The 14,016-nt window shown below is 37.6% G+C and overlaps 4 protein-coding genes across 5 annotated transcripts; 1 reads left to right on the forward strand and 3 right to left on the reverse strand.

Moving 5' to 3' along the window:
- Nucleotides 1-4,252: 4,252 nt before the first annotated feature.
- Nucleotides 4,253-5,641, reverse strand: LOC130696021 (uncharacterized). Its single transcript, XM_057519087.2, has 6 exons — nt 5,513-5,641; nt 5,388-5,459; nt 5,190-5,329; nt 4,937-5,119; nt 4,530-4,874; nt 4,253-4,427 (listed from the first exon to the last, which is right to left on the reverse strand). Exons 1-4 carry the CDS (start codon nt 5,538-5,540, stop codon nt 4,949-4,951), a joined length of 411 nt encoding a protein of 136 aa, XP_057375070.1. The 5' UTR covers nt 5,541-5,641; the 3' UTR covers nt 4,253-4,427; nt 4,530-4,874; nt 4,937-4,948.
- A 203-nt stretch (nt 5,642-5,844) lies between these two features.
- LOC130696018 (endonuclease G, mitochondrial-like) lies at nt 5,845-7,223 on the forward strand. Its single transcript, XM_057519084.2, has 4 exons — nt 5,845-6,161; nt 6,233-6,644; nt 6,710-6,728; nt 6,794-7,223. The coding sequence occupies exons 1-4, from the start codon at nt 5,889-5,891 to the stop codon at nt 7,077-7,079; spliced, it is 990 nt and encodes a 329-aa protein (XP_057375067.1). The 5' UTR covers nt 5,845-5,888; the 3' UTR covers nt 7,080-7,223.
- LOC130696009 (stress-induced-phosphoprotein 1-like) lies at nt 7,163-9,617 on the reverse strand. 2 transcript variants are annotated; one of them, XM_057519073.2, is made up of 9 exons: nt 9,437-9,617; nt 8,796-9,375; nt 8,604-8,737; nt 8,276-8,545; nt 8,039-8,216; nt 7,801-7,962; nt 7,636-7,739; nt 7,413-7,576; nt 7,163-7,351 (listed from the first exon to the last, which is right to left on the reverse strand). In XM_057519073.2, exons 1-9 carry the CDS (start codon nt 9,446-9,448, stop codon nt 7,279-7,281), a joined length of 1,677 nt encoding a protein of 558 aa, XP_057375056.1. In that variant the 5' UTR covers nt 9,449-9,617; the 3' UTR covers nt 7,163-7,278. The 2 variants fall into 2 exon arrangements, with proteins under 2 accessions (XP_057375056.1, XP_057375057.1); XM_057519074.2 differs by having other exon boundaries at nt 8,604-8,734; nt 9,437-9,616.
- A 582-nt stretch (nt 9,618-10,199) lies between these two features.
- On the reverse strand, nt 10,200-12,415 carry LOC130697062 (thiamine transporter 1-like). Its single transcript, XM_057520172.2, has 7 exons — nt 11,945-12,415; nt 11,715-11,885; nt 11,172-11,650; nt 10,951-11,081; nt 10,694-10,886; nt 10,490-10,631; nt 10,200-10,436 (listed from the first exon to the last, which is right to left on the reverse strand). The coding sequence occupies exons 1-7, from the start codon at nt 12,068-12,070 to the stop codon at nt 10,332-10,334; spliced, it is 1,347 nt and encodes a 448-aa protein (XP_057376155.1). The 5' UTR covers nt 12,071-12,415; the 3' UTR covers nt 10,200-10,331.
- Nucleotides 12,416-14,016: the final 1,601 nt, after the last annotated feature.

Raw genomic sequence — 14,016 nt, forward strand, 5'->3', positions numbered from 1 at the left:
AATCATACAACCGTCCTACGCCCTTGTACACGCAAATCTTTTTGTCGTTTCTTCGACCAGAGACGCCTTCCTTGTTGCCTTGTGATTTTTACGTTGCAAAATGAACCATTGAACCGAACTAGTTTCTCACGGAATTAAATTACCTTTTGAAAGCTAAAGGAACAAAAACCAGCTGGGTAATAAGAAATTTACTGTGTTTATTACTCTCCATTGAAACAGGCCATCAAAATTACGTTATGAGTACTTTTATTTTATTTTCCCTAAATCGTGGATTGCATCTGTTTGGATATGTCGATGAAGATTGCACTAAGGCTAAGGCATTAAAGAATTTCTTTCGCAAACCCTGCTGGATTGTTTGTCAAATTAATTGGGTAAAAGCAATACTAAATTGCAGAAGACGAACAACGATCAAGTTATTCCGACGAACTTTCAAATATGGCTACATTTGGTTTGAACTAGAATACGTAAATGGATGTTGAACACATAATATGGCTCGGAAGCTTTTAGGCACTGTGGTGAAAGCTCCTTGACCCAGAAAACTACATACAGTTTTTGAATTAAATTAGTGAAATAACTTGTGATAGCAATCTGTTGTCCTGTTGAATCTAAACCATGTGTTTTCGTGGTAATATCTAGGGTTTTGATTTAAAAAAAAAAGAAAAAGTCGGGCTTATTCTTGTCGGGCTTAAAATTTTGACTTGGAAGAGTTTGGCAAAACTTAATGTCTAACCACTAGATGTCCACGCAAATTTACGACCTCTAGCCTTCGGCAATCTATGGCAATCCGTTTTACATAAAAAAAAAAAAAAATCGCACTTTTTTCTCTTTTTTCTACCCGTAGCCATCTATCAGTCGGTTTCGTTATTACAGGCATGTAAGCAATTTCAGTTAATTGTATCCCATTAGCAGTTAATTGAGTAGCGTGGCTGGAGAACAACGCGTGGCTGGAGGAACAATTGAAAAATGGATAAGATAATAAAACAAAAAAATGGTAAGTATAAACATTATTATATTGGTTTTCAATTATTAATTATTGTTTATTAGATCAAATTATGAAGCTGCAGGCCCAGTTATTGGAACAACACAAAATATTAGATAACAAAGCTAAGGATGGTAGGCCTAACACGTAATGATTCTATTTATTTGCTTTTATTCATTCGTGTTTTGTAGCTCAAATTTTGAGTCTTCAAGCTCAGCTAGGGGAAAAGAACAAATTGGAACGGAACAGTTTCCAAACAGTGAAGGAGGTTTTTCAAAACACATCTCTAACTGAACGTGAGGATGAGTTGGCATTAGGCGAACACAGCCAGGTACCTAAAGTTTTCAAATAAGAATTCAAAATAAGTATAGAATTTTAAAAAAACAATTATTTATTGCTTAGTTATTCAGTCCACCACATGACAGTGTGTTAAATTTAAATTCTGTTAGTGCTGCACTAAAAGAATCGTTAGTAATAAGCTCATGCAGTGAAGGAACTGAACAATTGTGGGAACGTATTTGGGCCGAAAATGGGTGTGGTACAGAAACCCAGAAATGGCACAAGTTCAACATGAAACATGGATTAGGTACTTTTCGGTTTTTTGTCTATCGAAAAAGTATTTTTAATGCTATTATTTTGCATTCACAGATTTTAACGTGGGATCAAATCAAGTCTGGAAGTGTTACAGGATGGAAGAGTGAGCCTACAGATGAAAAAACACAGAGTGCATTACCATTAAGGTATGAGGTAAATTAATAGAGTATGCAAATTGTCTAATGAGAAGTACCATCTTGTGTGAATGAATCCAGTACAACAGCAATCCTTTATAGTTCTGTCACAGCTAGAAGCCTCAAATAATTCTGCTTCTCTGTCTAAAGAACAACTTGTCCTTTATGTTCAGAGTGTTGGGAAACTGGGTACTTAAATGGCCCTAAAGATGTTTTAATTTTGCTGCTATTGCAGAGATGAACATCATATATGGACTCTTTAGGTATGAAAGGATTTTTCTTCAGATAATTTTGAATTTATGAGGAAGAATTTCTCCTCCTTTTTGCCAACCAGGTCTTATCTACCAAAAAAAATTTTATCCTATAGGAAAGGATTTTCATGTACTGGGAACACAACTATCAACAATGCAACATTCTACAGGTGCTAGTTTATCATTCAAGAGCCTTATACAATGAAGTTAATCTGCAATTTGTATGTCCTTTCCCAAGCTTCCACCAGAAGTTGAATCTATGAGTCATGTAAGTTCCATGATCAACAATTGATGTGTTTAACGGTGTTGTTTTTCTTTTCTCTGCATAGGTTAATAGTAACATTGGATCTGAAAAGATTCTTGGTTGGGGCAAGACACTGAATAAATTGTATTGATTGGATGGATGACATGACATTTCTATACGTCATTCGGATTACCGGATCGGTATTTTATATTTAAAAAATTGAAGTGCATATCTGGGCTCCCTTCTTTTCCGAAGCCCCGTTTCCCCTTGACTCATAATAAGCCCGTAGGGGGTCATGCCCCTACTGTACGGTATATATAAAAACAACATATACCGAGGTTTGGAGGGCTCTGGCCGGAAAGGGGACGTGGGGTGCCGCTTCGTCCGATGATGTGTTCACGGAGGGTGACGTGGCTGCCCACAAATCCGAACTAAAGGTTAATCGCTCCTGTAAAAATGTTCCAAATCTTCAGCTCTTCTTCCGGCTTCTCTTAGCCAATCACCGGGTAATCTCCCCGGTGGGTCAACAAGGCAGTGTCTCCCCCTGCCTGGGTTGACGGCAACTTTTGAAAGGGGTAATTGTGCCTTTTTAAAGTTGCAAAAATAATTGGAATGTGCAGAGAATTGTCAATAAATTTTTTTTTATAAAATGTTTTTGCAAAATTTTTTTCTTTCATTGTCTGTGTGTGCTTTGTTCACACATTACATTTATCAACTCTTTTTTTTATTTAGCTTGCTCAATTCATTTTTATGGTTTTTGCCACCGTTGTATCGCTTATCTGTTAGTATTCAATTAGTATTTATTACACTTCTTGACTTCTTGAACTTAGACAAGGAACAACGTGTAATACCTGGATATTTTCTGAAGTAATTTTATACTTGTATATTGTTTTACTGGTATGGGAATCGATCCCCAGACATTCAGCGTGCAACGCCGATGCTCTAACATTGAGCCACGAGATATATCTATTATATTATATCTATTATCGCATATCGTATGTTATAGTCTAGGATGTTTATGTAGTCTTTCACAAGTATATATTTATCTTTTTATAGCTTTCATAAGGTTCATAGCTCTGTGGTAGAGCATTCAGCTGCGGTAACTGTTACCCTGGGTTCAAACCTTAGTAGATGTATAAAGATCTACGTTTCAATTTTATTCAAAGTGTAAATGCAAGTCCGCAATTGACTAGAAAAAAGCTAACCTGACATCATATGATTCATGGCTCATTGGTATAGCATCGGCGCGGTATGCCGAACATCCAGGGTTCGATCCCTGGATAATAATTGAATGCTTACAGATAAATGATAAGCCAATGGAAACAATGCTTACCATCAAAGGTGGCATAAACAATAAAGGTGAATTGAGCAAGCTAAATAAAAAAAAAAATTTGTTAAATGTAATGTGTGAACACAGACAATGAGAGAAAAAAATTTTGCAAAAAAATTTTATAAAAAAAAATTTATTGACAATTCTCTGCACATCACAATTATTTTTGCAACTTTAAAAAGGCACAATTACCCTTTCAAAAGTTGCCGTCAACCCAGGCAGGGGGAGACACTGCCTTGTTGACCCACCGGGGAGATTACCCGGTGATTGGCTAAGAGAAGCCGGAAGAAGAGCTGAAGATTTGGAACATTTTTACAGGAGCGATTAACCTTTAGTTCGGATTTGTGGGCAGCCACGTCACCCTCCGTGAACACATCATCGGACGAAGCGGCACCCCACGTCCCCTTTCCGGCCAGAGCCCTCCAAACCTCGGTATATGTTGTTTTTATATATACCGTACAGTAGGGGCATGACCCCCTACGGGCTTATTACGAGTCAAGGGGAAACGGGGCTACGGAAAGGAAGGGAGCCCAGATATGCACTTCAATTTTTTAAATATAAAATACCGTCTCAGGAATCCAAATTAAGTATAGAAATGTCATGTCATCCATTCAATCATTACAATTTATTCAGTCTCTTGCCCCAACCAAGAATCTTTTCAGATCCAATGATACTATTAACCTATGCAGAGAAAAGAAAAACAACACTATTAAGCATCTCAATTGTTGCTCATGTGACTTACATGACTTATAGATTCAACTTCTGGCAGAAGCTTGGGAAAGGCCATACAAATTGCAGATGAAAATCATTGTATAAGGCTCTTGAATGATAAAATAGCACCCCTAGAATGTTGCATTGTTGATAGTTGTGTTCCCAGTATGCTGAAAATCCTTTCCTATTGGACAAATTTTTTTTTTTAGATTAGACATGGTTGGCAAAAGCAGGAGAAATGCTTTGTCATAAATTCAAAAAATTTTTAAGAAAATTCCTTTCATACCTAAAAAGTCCATGTATGATTTTCATCGCTGCAATGCCAATGAAATGAAACATCTTTAGGGGCATTTAAGTACCCAGCTTCACCAACACTCTGAACATAAATGACAAGTTGTTCTTTAGCAAGAGAAGCAGAATTATTTGAGGCTTCTAGCTGTGACCGAACTATAAGGGATTGCTGTTACACAGGATTCATTCACACAAGATGGTACTTCTCATTAGACAATTTGCATACTCTATTACTTTACCTCATACCTTAATGGTAATGCACTTTCAGTGTTTTTCAACTGTAGGCTCACTCTTCCACCCTGTAACACTTCCAGACTTGACTTGATCCCCCACTAAAATTCTGTGAATGCAAAATAATAGCATTAAAAATACTTTTTCGATAGACAAAAAACCGAAAAGTACCTAATTCATGTTTTATGTTGAACTCATGCTATTTCTGGGTTCCGCACCACACCCATTTTCAGCCCAAATACGGTCCCACAATTGTTCACTTCCTTCACTGCATGGACTTATTACTAACAATTCTTTTAGTGCAGCACTAACACAATTTAACTTTAACACACTGTCAGGTGGTAGACTGAATAACTAAACAATAAATAATTGTTTTTTAAAATTCTATACTTATTTTGAATTCTTATTTGAAAAGTTTACTTACCTGACTGTGTTCACCTAATGCCAACTCATCCTCACGTTCAGTTAGGGAAGAGTTTTGAAAAACCTCCTTCACTGTTTGGAAACTGTTCTGTTCCAATTTGTTCTTTTCCCCTAGCTGAGCTTGTAGACTCAAAATTTGAGCTACAAAACACAAATGAATAAAAGCAAATAAATAGAATCATTACGTATTAGGCCTTACCATCCTTGGCTTTGCTGTTATCTAATATTTTGTGTTGTTCCAATAATTGGGCCTGCAGCTTCATAATTTGATCTAATAAGAAATAATTAATAATTGAAAACTAATATAATAATGTTGATACTTACCATCCTTTTGTTGTATTATCTTATCCATTTTTCAATTGTTCCTCCAGACACGCGTTATTCTCCATCCACGCTACTGAACTAACTGCGAATGGCATCCAATAGACTGAAATTGCCTACGCCAGTAATAACGAGTCTGAGCGTTAGATGGCTACGTGTCGGAAAAAAAGAAAAAAGTGTGATTTTTTTTTTTTTTTGGCGAAATTTTTTTTTTTTTTGTGTAAAACGGATTGCCATATTGCCATACCTCTGGAGTGTTCAAAGTTCTGAAACTGGGGTTTCGGTGTCAATCTACGGACCGCTATGGTAGTTCGCATCAACGCCGCTAGCCTCGCCGCACGCGGGCGTTTATGCCGCATCCTTGTCAGGGAATTTAACGATGTTTCGAAAGAAGTTCATAACAGTAACAAGTGTTGCGTTTGGCAGCTTTTTGGCCGGATTTGCTACTGATAAATTTTATTTTTCGTCAATTAAAAACACAAAATTTTTAGAAGGTACAATAACAAACCACGATGATGTTCTACTGTCTAAACCTGGCTTACCAATATTTGGTACGGTATCTGCTGCTTCAATTGTACCTGCGAATACTAAACTTGATGAACGCAGGAGTATTCCTCCTGAACCAATCCCTGGTGCCTCTCGGGTTTCTCAGGTACGAAAAATAAATGCGACTTTTCTATACAACTCTGTTCCTAGTTAAATAATGGTTATTTAACATATTAGATTATGAGATTTGGGTTTCCTGGATTAGACAATGTGAGATCGCTGGATGATTACATATTATCCTATGACAGAAGAAACAGAACTGCCCATTGGGTATTTGAACACCTAACTGCTGAAACTGTTGCATACAATGAAAAAGTTGATCGTTCAAAATGTGATTTTGTTGAAGATGAATCAGTCCACCCCTACTTTAGATCATCTAATTCTGATTACAAAGCTAGTGGTTTTGACAGAGGTCACTTAGCTGCAGCTGGAAACCATAGAAAAGATCAACTACACTGCCAACAAACTTTCCTATTATCTAACATGTCACCACAAGTTGGAAAAGGTTTCAATCGAGACTCATGGAATAGACTGGAAAGACATGTCCGGAATCTGACAAAGAGCAACAAAAATGTTTATGTCTGCACAGGTATTTGGAATGATTTTTTTGGAGTTAACACTTAAAAATCAAATAAATTCTTTGTTGTTGTTTAGGGCCACTCTATCTGCCTAGGTAATCGAAGTTTTATATATACTTATTTTTTCTTTCAAATGTATACAATATTTTGTCTTCTTTAGGAAAGAAGCAGATGGTAAAATGTATGTTAAGTATCAAGTAATAGGCAAAAATCATGTTGCAGTACCTACACATTTTTTCAAAGTCATTGTCATGGAAAACCACAAACAGGAACTGTCATTAGAATCTTATGTTATGCCAAATCAACCAATTGATGATAAAACACCATTAACTCTTTTCCAAGTAGCTCCAGAAACAGTGGAACGAGCGGCTGGACTTTTATTCTTTGACAAATTGTCTCTTGACAAATTAAAAACAATTAATGGGAAAAGTGAAGTTTGGTTGTAGAATTTACACATTTACTGTTGATTAGTGCCAACTCATTATTTGAGTACAAGACAGAGCAATGGATGCAAAAGAAACATTCAACCTTATGATTTATATTCTTTCTGTATTATTTAATGAAGAAGAATACAAGACTTGATAATCATATCGATCGAAATGTAACTCCACTCGGATTCTTATAAAAGCGACCATGTACATTTAATTAATGAATGGAAATCAACCCTGATTCAATCAACTTCTGGATTTTAGCGGCGATGGCTGGATTTTTCAAATGACTGAAAAGAAAAAACGATAAATGTTAGAAATTGTTTTACAGAATTGCCTAATAATACTTACTCTTGAAGAGCGCGGGGTTCATTTTGCATTTGTTCTAAAATCATGCGCATTGCAGGATCGCGCAGTATCGCCTGTACTTCAGGGTCCGCCATCGCTCTCTTGCGTACTTCTTCGGGATTCGAGTTTGTTTGCATCATACAAGCTCGGTAACCATCAAGCGCTTCCTGATAACGGAATAAAAAGGTTCTTAAGAATTTTAAATGTTTGGAAAAAGAACAACTACCGATGCGTTTGGGTCAAGTTCCATGGCTTTTTGAAAAGCAGCAGAAGCCTTACTGTACTGCTGCATTCCTTGGAGAATTTTCCCTTTCCGAATCCACCCCTTAACTGAATATGACAAAAAGGTATTAAAATCGAAGCTCATTTTTTTCCAAACTGCACATCTTACCAAACGTTGGTTCAAGCTCTAAACACGAATCGCAATCTTTTAAACCTAAATCGAACGCTGCCAATTTCGTATAACAGGCAGCACGATTGCTGTAAACTTTTGCGTCGCTAGGATTCCGCTTTATCGCTTCTGAGTAGCACTTTAACGCATCGGCATATTGACCTAGGCGGCAGAAAAACACAATTTGTTTTACGTTACTATACTTCTACAAACCACAATAAAAAAAAAATAATCAGACCTTTACGGAAGAACTCGTTTCCTTTTTCCTTCTCCTGCTCAGCAATTTCGGGATTGATATACGCCTTGCGTTCTTCTTCGCGAATCAGGCTTTCCACTTCAGACAACAGAGTTTTCGTTTCGGGAGAGCGGAATTCGGAAAGAGATTTTTCGAAATTCAATTTCGCATTTGTAAAATCCTAAAAACTCCAACTGTGGTTTCAGCTGACTTTCAACAACAGCAGAAAATCATTAGTACCTTAAGCTTCTTGTAGGAGTTACCAATACGCGTGTATGCCTTGGCTATGAGTTTAAAGTCGGCCCTGTTTTCTCTTCCAATGTCAATGGCTTGCTTACATAATTCGATACACTTTAGGTAATCCTTTTGTTCAAAATGAACAGCAGCCAAATTGGTGATGTAAGTCATGTCAGTTGGATCTAGTTCAACAGCTTTGTTGTAATGTTCCAATGCCGCAACAAAATTCTTTTTCTTGTAGGCAGCATTTCCTTTTTCTTTTTCACTGAGGGCCTTTGCACATTTTTTATATGCTGATTAATTGTTCAATATGAGAATGACAGTAATGTACCATTTTTTTGTTTTCCGGTAAAGCATCATATTTAGCTTTTTCCTCCTTCTTTCTTTCCTCTTCTTCCCTTTTTTTCTTCTCCTCTTTTGGATCAAGTCGTGGAGAAGGTTCTGTAGTGTCCATTGGTTCATCTCCTGCATAGTATATTGCCTTTTATTAGACACTTCTAAACATAACTATTTTCTATCTTACCTTCGGCTGATGCCTCCAGGTCTACTCCTAGCAAGACACTGAGGGTTGCCAATACTCTTGGATCCCCTAACTTAGTGGCCATGGCACTTGGGTTATTCTGAAGGTCTTGTATCAACTGGAGGTAAGAAGGATCTTCAAACATTGCCTTTGTTTTTGGGTTGTTCTGTAGTTTGCTCATGACATCTGGGCCTGAAAATGGATTCATGAGTTTGGCTCCATGCTGATTTGCCTCCAGTTTTGCTCTGACTTCTTGAAGACCTTCTTTAAGTTGCTCATTGTTTGGTTCATATTTAAGACCTTCTTCATAAGCTGTTTGAGCTTCACCGTCACGTCCAAGATATGCTAATGCAGCACCCTTTCTCGAGTATCCTTTTACCCAATCAGGTTTCAAAGAAACAGTTTTCTCTGCATCTTGTAAAGCTTCAAGATATTTTCCTGCTTTGGCGTAAGCAGCTGATCGGTTCCTGTAAAGGACATGATTTTCTGGATCTATGGCTAACGCTTCGGAATAAAGTCCCACAGCTTCGTCTAATTTGCCGGCTGCTAGGGCGGCATTTCCCTGATCTTTGAGTTGTGTAGCCTAATCCATGAAATCAAAGCTCATAACCGACCGCCTGTGAAATGTTAGAATAATATGTTACCTTGTTTGCCATTTTACGGCAAGACAATTAGGAACAGTACGTAGAGACCAAAACGTTGATCTAAATAGGTTCACTTGCAGACTGTCAATGAAACGTTTAAAGGAGCAGCAAGCCGATCTCTACTCTCTGTATGCGAGGGAAAATACTCGAGGTCGACCAGAAACTTCGGGAACTTTCCGTCTGCCGAAAATTCAAAGGTCTAGATACAACATGACGGCCTGGTCTTCGAACAGTGCCACAGATTTTCGAAACACCTCGTTGTCGATGTCGTTTTCCTACTCGAGTTCTATAAGCATAAATTAATAACTAAATAACGTAACACTTCGTAGCAGGGGTAATTCTTTTTATAAGGAACACAATTTATGGGTTCAAATATTGGTGTGGTATGTATCTTTGCGATCCATAGCAAGTTTTTTTTTACGTAGAAAAATCATTAATATAATGGCTAATTTGTAATTTTAATGTTTCCCTCTAGGGGGCAGCTTAAGTATGGCTAAATTTTTCGAACTGGCCTCAATTATGGTATCTCACCGTGCTGTACCGTGTTGTTTTTATTACTGATTTATGGTGCTAGCCCCTAGGTATCCACTTACTAATGATTCAATAACTTTCTTAACTTCGAACAATTTCCAAATTTTGCAGTAGAAAGGGAAAAACTTGTCAAAAAGATCTCCAGAATTCTAATGTTTAATTGAGATGGATACTGTATTGTTGCGTTGTTTCTTATACATACAAAAAAAATCCCACAACTTTGGATTGTTTATTTATTGTTTTGTGCTAAAATATTAAATCTTTGTCCTCTTTCACGACTAGAGATATTTGCACCTTCTACTTTTCTATAACTGGAAAGACTTGTTGCGTTGCCTAAAGAATCATATTATCAATTACAATTGTCCTACGTTTCCGCACGATGTCGACCACTTCGACGTCCGGCGTTATAGGCTGCCATGGAAATAAACACGACACCAAGGACAACGTAGTAACCCCCATATACTTTAAACTAAAGAATGCCATGTGTTAGATTTAATAGAAAGTAATGCCTTCTTAACGTACTTGATCTGGTGGGGCGAGCGCAAGTCCGGCACTGTCAGCCACAATCAAAGTAAGAATGGTCTGGAAAAAGAGAGCTAGGAAAGTATTGATTCCGAATACCAGCCCATAGCTCTCCTGTTTCAACCCTTTGGCCACCTCTGAACTATAATTATAACAACGTAATTACGAAACTACCAACCATAACATAATAGCCAAAATAAGTACCTAGCAATAGTTATGAGTACACTGTAAGTTATGCAAAATGCCATGTATGTGACATACGTCACCCATAGCTCATTTGTCGTTCCAGCTATGTATAACATAGCACCTTCAAATAACGATATCACAGCTATTACAGGCTCGCCGTATATGGACCAATTGACAGGGGTATAGCCAATGGCCACAATTGCCAGAGCGCCTAATGTTAACGTCGATATTAAGTCATTTTTAGTTACTTGTTTACTAAATAATTTTTTTTTTACTCAAAAAAGTATGTAGTGCTTCTACAGCGCCATTGTAGATATTGGTTGCTTCCGAAGTATAAGCCACTGTTTCCCACAGTGGCTGGATATAGTTCAGTACTTGAAAGTAACCGCACATCGCAAATGCCCACCTTGAACGAGATGAAGAGTAAATTATAAAACAATCGAGAAAGAGAATGTTGTTACTCTTCACTAAGGATTCATTGGTAAGTAAATCATACCAAAGAGACCACTTGAGCATGTATGCATTTGAAAATGAAGCCTTGAAATCAATCCAAAGAAGACGATAGACCGATGTCAACGTCCATTCGGGTTCCGATTCGCTATCTTCAGTTGTAATCTGATGAACTTCTTTTACATCGTGCGTTTGTTGGCTATTGAGCTGATCCTGCGCTTTGTCGTCTTCTCTTGGCTTTCCACGATGGAAATAGATGGATTGAGATACACTGGGTAGAAAACACGCGACAACAGTTGCCGCCGAAACAAAAGCCAGGGATATAAAGTTTAGGGTGTAATAGTCACACAGTCCAGTTGCAACGAGCACCTGACCCAAAATACCTGCAACACATCTGCCTGTCAACAGAGCAGCTTGAGTGTACGCTGTGACCACCTGAAACTTGGACAGAGGTACTTGAGCATAAATATAGGTGTTGTATGCAATTTGGGTAGCTGTAGCGGCAGCATACAAAAACTCCACTCCCTGGTTATACACATATTAATAATCAAGTGTTTACTAATTTTGTTGTTTTAAAAGTGCCACATACCTGCATTGCTGCTACTCCTTGACCCCAGATAAGGACACACCATGTCATTATGTAGCATATTCCTTCAAACACAATTACAGGTTTGTACAACAAAAAATCTGTGACCAGGAAAACCACAACTAAAAGTGCCAGGTACGAGTAGGTCCAAACTGGGAAAATTTCTGAATAAACCTGATGCCAAAAAATTGTGAACATTAACACAGCAGTAAATGGTCGTAGCAAAATCTAACCTGATCTGTAGTCAAGTTTTTCCATGGACCAACAAGGTACTCTGTCAAAAATGGTTCAGAAGGCCTCAATTCCTTAAGAACACCAAAGAGGCATAATAACAAACAAATTTTGAACCACCTCTCCATTGTGCTCTCAGGAAATGACGAGTATGATGCAAGACCTTAACAGGATCCTACCGTTGTTTTACATGCAGATTTAAAGCAACTGGGATAAGATCGTGAGATTAGTCGAACTGAATAATACCCCTAACTCAAGTTATCATAGACCGAACGGTAAAAACCGGAGAAACTGTATGAACCTAAAGCTGGGCAGATACATCATACTGCCTGTACAAAACTTGGACTTTTTGAACTTCTCTTTTTTTTCTTCTCTTCAGATGATCTCCTATTACGTCACGCGGAAATCCTTCGTCTGCAAAGCCATCTATCGTCATAAGAAACCACTTCTGGATTTCTCAATAATAACACAGGAATAATAAACGAAATGGTAGTCGAACAAATGTTTGCGTAAATAACGAGCACATGTTTTTCTATTAGTCCAATCGTTTATAATGAGTACACAAAAGTATAAAGGGGCGGGGGCGAAATCGGAGGGGAGGGGATACTTCAAAGTAGGCAGGAGAATATATAGCGGGCGGGACCAAAGGCCACCACCACAATGCACACACATGAAAGCATTGTACTCTCTTATTTCATTAAATCTCAACCACAAAATGTTTTTTTTTTCTTTTCCTCTTGGCTCTCAATTCCATGTTACTTGAATAATAGATGTAATAACGAACAGAAAAAGAAAAACGCCACTATTTTTTTCACACGCGTCAATGGTAAATTATATCTTCGTTTAGCTCTATGATATAATGCATATTATATAAGGGGGCGAGTGCGTAGAAAATATTACTTGCTTCTTTTTTTTTTCTTCCACTTCCCTCGCCATTCGTGTCATATACAACGCGTTCGTGTATGTGTTGTACGTGTGCAATTTGCGTATTAACAAAGATATTTTTTTTTCTTTTTCCCTCGACCACTGATGCGATGTCGGGAATTTTTTTTCTTCTTTTTTTTTTTTAAACATTTTTTTTTATTGTTTTCTTCCTTTCTAGCCCGGGATAATGGAGGGATCATATTAACGAAACAGAGGATATAAAGAGAGTTTTGTGTGTCTGTGTGTGTCTAAGCCCTGTGTGGAAATAAAATCGAAAACAAAAAAACTTGAGATGACGACAAAAGAGATTTGAGTCGGGGTGGACTGGGGAAAGGAGGGAAAAAAAAAACAAACAAACCAAATGGATGAATGCGTATCGTTTCACGCGCAATTTACAAAGGGTACTTTTGACACAAGCAGCTGATTTTTTTTTCTTCTTCCGAATGCAATTATTTTTAAGTTTACATATTTACTCTAAGAGGCCACAGAATGTTTAACGCTTCACTGTGAACCGGGCGAATGCGGGAAACGAGAAAAACAAAAAAAAAAAACTCGATATTTCACAACTTGGTAATTTCATTTCGTGTGTGTTTCTTTAAAGAGGGGGGGTTTCTCTCAACGCTACTGGGCCTTCACGCGTGATCGTTGCTCTCGAATATGCCACAAAGACACAAAGTTAAGCTCTTCTCCTAAGTTCGAACTCGTGCTTCGATCCAGCGGCGATGAAAAAGGCACAACCTATGTTTTCGTGAAAAAAAAAAATGTTTTTTTTTCTTCTGCTATTTCCCTCTTCGTGTCTGTCAAACGCATTTGGGAAGTCGACGCAAAAAAAAAAAAAAACGCACGAAAATGTGTAACAAGGATAGCGAGCTGACGAAAAGGAACCGGCCCGTCACGTGACCAAACGAAAAAGAGAACAAAAAAAAAATGAACGAAAAAAAAAATTCATTTAAATAATAATAAAAGAAAAAAAAAGGATAAACACGACCTGAATAGATCGTGCGTAATTTCTTTTCTTTTTGTTTTGTTTCAATTCAACGGTTTTGCACTTGGGTTCGTTATGTGTGTCTCCTGACGAGGATAGCGAAGTGAGAGATAAGGACTGTTGTGGTCACGTGAACGAGATCGGATAAGTGTTTGTTAAACTTGA

The sequence above is a fragment of the Daphnia carinata genome, chromosome 5 (assembly GCF_022539665.2).
Source record: "Daphnia carinata strain CSIRO-1 chromosome 5, CSIRO_AGI_Dcar_HiC_V3, whole genome shotgun sequence".
Classification (NCBI taxonomy): domain Eukaryota; kingdom Metazoa; phylum Arthropoda; class Branchiopoda; order Diplostraca; family Daphniidae; genus Daphnia; species Daphnia carinata.

Excerpts from the sequence above, each read along its gene's own strand:
- LOC130696021 (XM_057519087.2), bottom strand. The coding sequence starts at position 5,540 with ATGGATAAGATAATACAACAAAAGGATG. Across the intron at positions 5,460-5,512 it reads GATAATACAACAAAAGGATG|ATCAAATTATGAAGCTGCAG; the intron begins GTAAGTATCAAC and ends ATTTCTTATTAG. Across the intron at positions 5,120-5,189 it reads CATTAGGTGAACACAGTCAG|TTATTCAGTCTACCACCTGA; the intron begins GTAAGTAAACTT and ends TTTATTGTTTAG.
- LOC130696018 (XM_057519084.2), top strand. The coding sequence starts at position 5,889 with ATGTTTCGAAAGAAGTTCATAACAGTAACAAGTGTTGCGTTTGGCAGC. Across the intron at positions 6,162-6,232 it reads GTGCCTCTCGGGTTTCTCAG|ATTATGAGATTTGGGTTTCC; the intron begins GTACGAAAAATA and ends TTAACATATTAG.
- LOC130696009 (XM_057519073.2), bottom strand. Across the intron at positions 8,546-8,603 it reads TACCGGAAAACAAAAAAATG|GCCCTCAGTGAAAAAGAAAA; the intron begins GTACATTACTGT and ends AAATGTGCAAAG. Across the intron at positions 7,577-7,635 it reads AACTTGACCCAAACGCATCG|GAAGCGCTTGATGGTTACCG; the intron begins GTAGTTGTTCTT and ends TTCCGTTATCAG.
- LOC130697062 (XM_057520172.2), bottom strand. The coding sequence starts at position 12,070 with ATGGAGAGGTGGTTCAAAATTTGTTTGTTATTATGCCTCTTTGGTGTT. Across the intron at positions 10,887-10,950 it reads AGCACTACATACTTTTTTGA|GCGCTCTGGCAATTGTGGCC; the intron begins GTAAAAAAAAAA and ends CGTTAACATTAG. Across the intron at positions 10,437-10,489 it reads CGCTCGCCCCACCAGATCAA|TTTAAAGTATATGGGGGTTA; the intron begins GTACGTTAAGAA and ends GGCATTCTTTAG.